Source organism: Spea bombifrons, chromosome 1 (assembly GCF_027358695.1).
Source record: "Spea bombifrons isolate aSpeBom1 chromosome 1, aSpeBom1.2.pri, whole genome shotgun sequence".
NCBI lineage: Eukaryota > Metazoa > Chordata > Amphibia > Anura > Pelobatidae > Spea > Spea bombifrons.
In genome coordinates, this window is record NC_071087.1 from 164,752,180 (window position 1) to 164,762,111 (window position 9,932).

Here is a 9,932-nt window from a genome sequence, read left to right on the forward strand (position 1 = left end):
GCGACTGTATGGTGACTGTCTCTGTACTGCGACTGTATGTTGACTGTCTCCGTACTGCGATTGTCTCTGTACTGGGGCTGTCTCTGTACTGCGACTGTATGGTGACTGTCTCTGTACTGCGACTGTATGGTGACTGTCTCTGTACTGGGGCTGCCTCCGTACTGGGACTGTCTCTGTACTGCGACTGTCTCTGTACTGGGGCTGTCTCTGTACTGGGCTGTCTCTGTACTGCGACTGTCTCTGTACTGGGGCTGTCTCTGTACTGCGGCTGCCTCTGTACTGCGGCTGCCTCTGTACTGCGACTGTCTCTGTACTGCGGCTGTCTCTGTACATGCGCGTGAATGTTCTGCAAAATCATAAATGAAAACTTTTCACAATCTTTGCCTTGCTTTATTGGATCGTTCACTGAGGTTTCGTAACCTCCGGGGTGACTTCCAGAAGAGGTTCTGTCTCATACATGTTGCCCCGGGCCCTGAGGGTACGCAGGGGGGGGTATTCTTTGGCCCTAGTCGGCCCATCCAGTCAGTAAAAGTTCAAACCTTAATCAGTCGTTGGTCTCGATTCAGGAGCCATATGCCCATCCCATGCATGTTTAATACCCTCACTGTATTACCCTCTACCACTTCTGCTGGGAGGCTGCTCCACTTATCTACCACCCTCTCAGTAACGTTATGCTCTGGCAGTAACAGAGTAGGGGCCACCTGGCTCCTGAGATTTGTGCTCCCCTCGCCTGTCACCTGCTGGTAGGCCACGGCTCCACCAGTGATCACCCAGGTCACTTTGATCACATGTAGCTGCCTTAATTACACCCACGCTGAGTCTGGCTGGTAAACCCATTAGTGCCCCTCATACCCCAGTGTTTGGTAAGTGACCCCCCCACCACACTGTGTTTTGCCCCGTTATCTGTCACATTAAAATAGCCAGCCTAGGGGGTTGGCCACCCGTGAAAGGCGGCCAGTTTTACAAGTTTCTTCATAAATAATCTTCTTAACAAAAAAAAATAATTACAGTTAGATTTCTTATTAGAATATTATTCCCCCTCTCTGTAGGCAGGGAGGGCCCGGGGCCCCTGACACTAGTCCAGTAAACACAGTTTAACAGCAGGTGGCTTCCCTTTGCGGTTTTTACACCACTATCAGGGCCGGAACCCCCCCGCCACCAGCGAGCCTTCGGCCGGAACCCCCCCGCCACCAGCGAGCCTTCGGCGGGATCCCCCCCGCCACCAGCGAGCCTTCGGCCGGAACCCCCCCGCCACCAGCGAGCCTTCGGCCGGAACCCCCCCGTCACCAGCGAGCCTTCGGCCGGAACCCCCCCGCCAGCGAGCCTTCGGCCGGAACCCCCCCGCCAGCGAGCCTTCGGCCGGAACCCCCCCGCCAGCGAGCCTTCGGCCGGAACCCCCCCGCCAGCGAGCCTTCGGCCGGAACCCCCCGCCAGCGAGCCTTCGGTCGGATCCCCCCCACCAGTGAGCTTTCGGCCGGATCCCCACACCAGTGAGCCTTTGGCCGGAACCGGCACGCATTCCAGAAAGAAAACCCCCGAAATGCTCCTTCCGAAAGTATATTTTCCTGCAATGTAAACAAACCACAAGCTGCCGGGTTTTGGGGACGGATCCCTGTAGTCTTTAGAGTTACAGCCCATCGGGAAAGCAACAATGGCCGTGGGACTTGGCGACATGAACGTGCTCCGCGTGGACTTCTGCCGCCACCACAGCCATTGGGTATTCCCCACCATGTGACTCCGCCCTCCTTTCTGCCAGTCCGAAATACTCATACCAGCCGCCAGCATTACCCTGAATCCCATCCACCGGCGGCCCTTGGACCGCGACGGAAAGTTCCTTCTGCAGGACGAGATGGGTAAAGATAACTTGGGCCGCAGAGAAAGGTACCGAGCTGCCCCCGGTGGCCCCCAACCCCATCACATCCTCCTCTGCCGCATGAAACAGCACTGAGGGGCAAGCCCAGAACGTGAGACTGGAGGGTGGGGAGGGCTGGGAAGCACACGCAAAGTCACTCAGTAGTATTCCTGTGGAGGGAGAGATGAAGCCGGAGCCGAAGGTGCTGTTTATCGTCAGAGACATCACGAAGACTGCGCCACGTTCATCTGCCACGACGACATTGCTGCCTACGGGTGCTGGACGCCCAGTGTCGGGGCTTCCTGAAGACCCTCTGGGGCTGCCACCAGCTTTGTTGTACGTGGCCATGGAAGCATTGAGCAGAACCTGATAATCCTGGTGGACGGTGGTTGAATTTTCCAGCAAGGCCATTTGCCGGTAGGTCTCTTTCAGAGTCTCGGTTAGGATGGTACCGGCAGTGGGGCCTGGGGTGGAGTACAGCGTCATCTCTTGAAAGTGAAGCGTCACGGGGTCCTCTGTCCTCAGGTTGTTTTTAGAGAGTGCTTTCATGAACGCCTCCCTGTCTGTCTCGGGAATGTCACCAGCCAGGCTCTGAATAAGACTGCCTGGGAGCGACGAGTCGGTCATCGAGGTGGCGACCTGCTCCAGAATGTCCCCGAGCTTCGGGTTCCTCACTGTGGCTCCTACGCCTTTGACGCGGTTATCGGACTCGCAGAAGAGACTGCAGAGTCCGACGGAGGACAGCACGGCGTGACGCTTCCCCTCCAGAGCGGCAGCAAGCGCAGCATCCACGAGAAAGCCCTGCTTTGCCAGGCGAATGGCGGCGCCGGTCAGCTGCGCCCACGGCTTCTGCCCATACTGCCGGTGCAGCTCGCGCAGGCCCTGGAGCACGTGGGGTATTCCGTGTGCGGTGGGGGAGGCTTCTCTAGGAATGGCGTTCAGGGCCGAGGCGGTATACGAAGTCCCGTTGTAATATATGGAAGAGAAGATCCCGCCTAAAGGAGGAGGACAGTGAGGATGAGTGAAACGGCTGCCACATAAGCAGTAGCGGTGTATTATTCAGCGCTAAACCTATTTCCCAGGGGCCGACGTGCCGGCGCATCACTCACCGAGGCTGGTGCTGTGCGGGTGGACAACAGCCAGACAGAACGCGGCAGCAATGCCAGCATCGACCACGTTGCCACCGGACGCCAGCAACTCTCTGCCAATCCGAGAGCAGGTTTCTGTGTGGGGGCAGAAAAGAGGTGTGGTTATTTTTTTCTTTTATATTGATTAATATATATTCAGTATATATTCTACTGGGGTATATAGGGAGACACAGGGAGCCGCGTGGGGGGGTTATAGCGGAACACAGGCAGTCGCTCGCGGGGGGGTTATAGCGAGACACATGGGGCCACGCGGGGGGGTCTGCGAGACACAGGGAGCCGCGCGGGGGGCATAGTTTAGCGAGACACAAGGATCCGCAGGGGGGTTTAGCGAAACGCAGCGCCATGGGGGGAGTTTAGCAAGACACAGGGAGTGGCGGGGGGGTTGCTTGCATGACGCAGGGAGCAGCGGGGGAGTTTTGCATGACACAGGGATGCGCGGGGGGGGGTAGAGTTAGAGGTTAGAGTACAGTGACAGTTGTATGTACAGTGACAGTTGTGTGTCCAGGGAGACAGCTGCTTACCTGAGTCAGTGACTATGGCTGCCTGGTGGTAGGTGCCAGCACTGTGCCTGTGGCCAGCAGGAAGTAGTTCCTGCTTCTCCAAGCTCTCATCATGGTGGCTCCCATGTCCTCCATGGCCGTCCTCCTCTGGGTCCTCCTTTTGGTGGCTCCCGTGTCCTTCGTGGCCGTCCTCCTCTGTGTCCTCTATTTGGTGGCTCCCGTGTCCTTCGTGGCCGTCCTCCTCTGTGTCCTCTATTTGGTGGCTCCCGTGTCCTTCGTGGCCGTCCTCCTCTGGGTCCTCTATTTGGTGGCTCCCGTGTCCTTCGTGGCCGTCCTCCTCTGGGTCCTCTATTTGGTGGCTCCCGTGTCCTTCGTGGCCGTCCTCCTCTGGGTCCTCTATTTGGTGACTCCCGTGTCCTTCATGGTCGTCCTCCTCGAGATCTTCCTGTTGGTGGCTGCTGGGTTCCTCATGTCCGTGGCTTTCTACACCTTGGCCGTCATGCTGATAGTCTGCCGATATGTCTGCCCACAGACTAGCGTTCCACGAGCGTTCAGCAGACCCTGGCGGCCTATGAAATGCGGCCCCTGGCTCTACTTTGCCAAACTTCACTTCATACAAGACGAGGCCGGCAGCTACAGCTAATAACAGGATGGCAGCGAAGACTCGGAGGCAGATCTCCGCGTACTGAGAGCGCTCCACGCGCGGGGACGACTGTCTGCTGGGAGAGATGCAGGTGTGAGAGCGTGGAAGACCCTGAAATGACCCCAACAACATACACCTGCCTGCCGGTGGGGTGGCCGGGTCCCTTTAATACAAAGATTATCAGGGCTGCCCCCTCCCCCGCTATCATGCCCCCCCCCCCTCTGACAGAAGCTGTCCTAATTCTGAAACCAGTCCCGAGGTGCAGGCTGTATGTTAGATACACACAGGGACATGCCCCGGGCACAGAGCTGGTAGGGGGGGTACTGCCCCGGGCACAGAGCTGGTAGGGGGTACTGCCCTGGGCACGGAGCTGATAAGGGGGTACTGCCCCGGGCACAAAGCTGGTAGGGGGGGTATTGCCCCTGGCACAGAGCTGGTAGGGGGTACTGCCCCGGGCAATTGGCAACCAAGTCCATGTGGCAGTGGAGACGAGACCACGTGAACCTCCTCCAACATCATTATAACCACAGGTCCAAACAGTGGGGTTTGACACAGCGCGGCCCCCATGTGGCCCCCGCATGGCTCTGTCCGCGGCGAAGCATCGAGCGGCACGGAGAGGAATCTCCTCCCAGGCAGGTTAAGCGAGTTTATCCAGTTTATCTGAGCTCTCCTCACCCCACACAGACCAGCCCTCCCTGCGTGGCCCCCGGCTCCCATGTGTGCCCTCTCCACATGGTCACCCCCAGGACCCTCCATACGCTATGCTCGGTCCTCACGCGTTATCCTCCCCCTTAAACACTCGCCCCAAGAGCACGCGCTTCACTCAACTGCCCCCAAACTGTATTACCCCTCCACCTGCCCAGCCACCTGCAGCTTGGGTAATAACGTGCTTTTCCACGTGGGGAGGACGGGGTTAAAGTGCGCCCTTCTCGGGATTACCAAATCTTTGCTAAGCAAATAAACCTTCAGCTGAGATTTACACAGGATCCCATCCAAGCGCAGGGCGGCAGATTCTTAACCAACTACTTCAAAACTCACACGCCCTCCACCTAAACACATTACACCATATATATATATATATATATATATATATATAGTATATATAGTATATATAGCACATATATGGGGGGGACATTACCTGTACAGGGCACAATATATATATTTGGGGGGCACGTACCTGTATAGGCACAGTATTAATAGTATATGGGGCTGGGAGGTGCATTATATATATATATATATATATATATATATATATATATATAGTATATGGGGGGGGCACTGTACCTGTACAGGACACGGTATATTTATATATATATATTATATAGTATATGGGGGAGGGGGTACACATTACCGATATATGCGCACTGCCACCTCCTCAGGGTCTTCGCTCTCTGCCTCCTGCACTTTGTGATATCGGACCTCCTGCCGCAGAGGAGCCATGGGGGTGAGGGACACCGGGACCGGAGGGGGCCGGGTCACGGCTAATTCAAACCACGCCCTCCCGCTGTCCGCCGTCTCTCCGTAGGTCTCGGTCTCTGTCTTTTGAGCTTCAGCTTCCGGGTTTGGCAGCACACACAGGTGACTGTCAGCCCGTAGCAACCAGATGACACAGGCCTAGCAACCAGGTGACTCTCGGCCCTTAGCATCCAGGTGACACTCACACAGCCCTAGCAACCAGAAGACACCCATCCCTAACATCCAGGAGACACCCAGCCCCTAGCAACCAGGTGACTTTCAGCCTCTACAAACTAGGTGACACAACCCTAGCAAGCAGACGACTTTCAGCCTCTGGCAACCTAGAGATACCCAGCCCCTAGCAACCAGGTGACTCCCAGCCTTATTAACCAGGTGACTCACAGCCCCTAACAACTAGGTGACACAGCCCTAGCAATCAGTCAACTGTCAGCCACTGGCATCCTAAAGACACCAGCCCTTAGCAACCAGGTGACTCCCAGCCTTAGCAACCAGCTGGCACAGCCCTGGAAACCAGGAGGCGCTTAACCCTTAGCAACCAGGTCACAGAGCCCTAGCAACCGGGTGATTTCCAACCTCAACAACTGGATAAACTCCCTCCCTAGCAATAATCTAGGGCCCTCCAGCCCTAGATTACTCCCAGGCCTAGTAACCTGATGGCACCCCTTATCCCTAAAAACATTGTGGCCCTTTGCCTCAACAACCAGGTAACTACCAATGAACATCCCCAACCACCTTACAGAGTAGGGAAGAGGCACCCCCTCTCCATAGTTACCCCCCCTGCGCTGGGGATCCATCCATGTCACCCGTACCGTACCGCGCACCTGGATGTGACCGGTCAGCCTCAGTAACCGGGAGATGGAAACCACGATAAAGGAAATGATGGTTACATTTCTGGATTGAACTGGATTCCAGTAATAACTAATTCCCCCGGAAGGGGCAGTAGGTATTGCCTATCTGGATTTCAGTAATAAATAATACCCCCTGAAGGGGCAGTAGATATCACCTATCTGGATTCAGTAATAAATAATACCCACTGAAGGGGCAGCAGTAGATATCGCCTGTCTGGATTCAGTAATAAATAATACCCTCCCCCCCCGGAAGGGGCAGTAGGTATCGCCTATCTGGATTTCAGTAATAAATAATACCCCCTAAAGGGGCAGTAGATATCACCTATCTGGATTTAGGTAATAAATAATACCCCCTGAAGAGGCAGTAGATATCACCTATCTGGAATTCAGTAATAAATATTACCCCTGGAAGGGGCAGTAGATATCACCCATCTGGATTTCAGTAATAAATAATACCCCCTGAAGGGGCAGTAGATATCGCCTGTCTGGATTTCAGTAGGAAAGAATACTTTATTTTTTTTTTTAGTAGGATCCGTGCCAAGCAGAGAGGGGCAGCGATCACCGCCAAAGGCCATGTTGGCAGAGGCGGCAACGCGCATGTGATTGGCTCACGGTTAATCTCATAATGTAATTAGACTGTTAGATCTTGGACCCCCTGTTCACTGCCTCCTTTCCCTGAATTATGGGACAGAGCGTGCTGGTGGGCGCGGGGGGGTGACTGGCACCAGTACGATTGGCAGCACGTAATATCCGTGTGCCGCTGCATCACGGCTGTAATGTTTCTCACACGTAATGGAGGTTTCGTTTGGAATTTGCCTCCTCTCCACCGGCATCTCTCACTCTGGGCTATCAGTGCTCCTGATGGAGGTTGGACCTTGGCCTCCATAAACCGGTGTGTTGTAGGTGTCAGAGTCCACGTCTCACGGGGTAGAGATGCATTAGTTACATAAGTTTAGTCCAGTGTCATGAGTAGAAAAGCTGCCTTTCGCTCCAGAGGTCTCCAATGGCCCTGAAACGCGCATGGTGCCTCAGATTCATGCTCTGCGTGAGCTCTTTCCTGTGCCTGATCCTGCTCTGGTCCCAGCTGTCTCCATTGTTTGGAGAAGACAGATTCCATCTAACTCGCCCCGTCTCGTCCTCACCTAAAGAAGGAGTTGATTTCTCACTTTTGTTCTCAGAAGACCTTGGAGAGCCGCAGTGTCAGGATCACTCAGTCCTGCTCATCTTAGTGACTTCACATCCAAGTCACATAGAGCAGAGGAAGGCCATAAGGAAGACCTGGGCTTCACCCATGGAAGGAGCTGCATATCCTTGGCAGGTGGTCTTTCTGATCGGGCGCACTTTAGATGCAGAATTGGACTGGCACATTCACAAAGAGGATGCCGAGCATCGAGACATCCTCATGGGCAACTATGTGGACACCTACCGGAACCTAAGCCTGAAAGTGATGCATGGCATGAAGTGGGTAGCAGACAGATGCCACCCACAATACATTCTTAAGACAGACGATGACTGCTTTGTCAACACTGACCGTCTGCCGGCATCCTTGGCCCTCCATAGCCCGGCCAAAACAGGTCTCTACGTTGGCTCGGTTTTTCCTAGGGAGAAACGTAAAGTTATCCGGGATCCGTCTAGCAAGTGGTATGTTTCTCAGCACATTTTCCCACCGGATATATACCCTCCTTATGCCAGCGGAATCGGCTACATCTTGTCTTTGGATGCAGTTATATCAGTGTTGAAAATGGCAGAAGGCACCCCTCCCATCCCGGTGGAAGACGCTTATATTGGGATTTTAGCTGAGCGAGCCGGGATCAGCCTCCTTTCCAGCTCTCGATTCACCAAATACAACATGAAGTGGTCTGTTTGCAACTACCGTTACCTAATGGTAATTCATCGGGTATCTCCAGGGGATCAGGAACTGGCCCAGAAAAACGTCCTGCGGGCGAGAACCGAGTGCACGCGCAAGGCGGAGGTGGCTCACTGGCACTGACTCGCACTAAAATAAAATAACAGGTAGTAGAAACCTCCCAGCCATTAAATGAAACAAACATTCTGGCCCATTATGTGGCCGTCCACAAAAAAAAGTATTTTTTCAGGACTGTGACAAACGTAAAACCCCTTTGTCAGTATTGGATCAGTACCCATATCTCCACTGTATTGGATCAGTACCTGTATCGCCTCGGTATTGCATCAGTACCCACTTATCCTTAGTATTGCATCAGTACCCACTTATCCTTAGTATTGGATCAGTACCCACTTATCCTTAGTATTGGATCAGTACCTGTATCCCCTTAGTATTGGATCAGTACCTGTATCCCCTTAGTATTGGATCAGTACCTGTATCCCCTTAGTATTGCATCAGTACCTGTATCCCCTTAGTATTGCATCAGTACCTGTATCCCCAAGGTGCACTAATTAGAGTGTGTATGGGGTAGGGTACAGTACCCTGACCGAATGCAACTCCGCAACTAAAGATGTTTGCTTTGAGATTCTTGATGTGCATTTCCCTCATGTCTACCTTAAGACAAAGAACTGACTGCGAAGCTTCACCGGCATCTCCTAGTACTGAGCAGCATCTCCTAGTACTGAGCGGCATCTCCTAGTACTGGCCGGCAGCTCGTGGTACTGACCGCCATCTCGTAGTACTGGCTGGCAGCTCGTGGTACTGACCGCCATCTCGTAGTACTGAGCAGCAGCTCGTAGTACAGGCCGGCAGCTCGTAGTACTGAGCGGCAGCTCGTAGTACAGGCCGGCAGCTCGTGGTACAGGCCAGCAGCTCGTAGTACTGTCCGGCAGCTCATGGTACTAACCGGCAGCTTATGGTACTGACCGGTATCTTGTAGTTGTTGTTTGAAGGTGGAAATTTATTAACTCAATGGGAAGAAACAAATCACTACCGTGCATCAAAAAGGGTATTAATGCAGAATCTGAAAGTGCCTTTCTGCCCCTTTATTGGGCAGATTAGTGAGGCCTCATTTACTGCAGGCTACAAATACAAGTTAAGTGCGAGAAACCACAGAAACACCTGGACCGGCAATGAAACGTGTAACAGACCCAAGCCCACTGATAAGGGCCCCAGAACTTGGTGTAAGGATGTAGAACCCTGTACAGATTATACAGCTGCAGGGGCCCCAAAGACATCTCGGTCAACCAGTGGACACTTCGATTTCACTCAGCTTGCAGGAGAACCCAATATTTTGTGTTATGTCTACTCACTCGTGGAAAAGGTCTGATGCAGGTTCACTCCATGACATCACTGGAGGAGAGAATGGAGTGGGAGACAGATCAGGACAAATAACATCCATTAATACAGGGGTGTCCAACCTGCGGCCCTCCAGCTGCTGTAGGACTACATCTCCCATACTCCTCAGCCCCTTAGCTGAAAGAGCATTATGGGAAATGTAGTCCAGTAGCAGCTGGAGGGCCGAGGTTGGACACCCCTGCCTTAATATGTCTCCTTAAAGG

The 9,932-nt window shown here is 53.7% G+C and overlaps 2 protein-coding genes across 2 annotated transcripts; one reads left to right on the forward strand and one right to left on the reverse strand.

Moving 5' to 3' along the window:
- Nucleotides 1-1,543: 1,543 nt before the first annotated feature.
- Nucleotides 1,544-5,675, reverse strand: GGT6 (gamma-glutamyltransferase 6). The gene is made up of 4 exons (XM_053448887.1): nt 5,495-5,675; nt 3,522-4,216; nt 2,962-3,075; nt 1,544-2,847 (listed from the first exon to the last, which is right to left on the reverse strand). Exons 1-4 carry the CDS (start codon nt 5,581-5,583, stop codon nt 1,628-1,630), a joined length of 2,118 nt encoding a protein of 705 aa, XP_053304862.1. The 5' UTR covers nt 5,584-5,675; the 3' UTR covers nt 1,544-1,627.
- Nucleotides 5,676-7,444: 1,769 nt separating this feature from the next.
- LOC128467330 (beta-1,3-galactosyltransferase 5-like) lies at nt 7,445-8,534 on the forward strand. The gene has a single exon (XM_053448932.1). It carries the CDS (start codon nt 7,471-7,473, stop codon nt 8,455-8,457), a length of 987 nt encoding a protein of 328 aa, XP_053304907.1. The 5' UTR covers nt 7,445-7,470; the 3' UTR covers nt 8,458-8,534.
- Nucleotides 8,535-9,932: the final 1,398 nt, after the last annotated feature.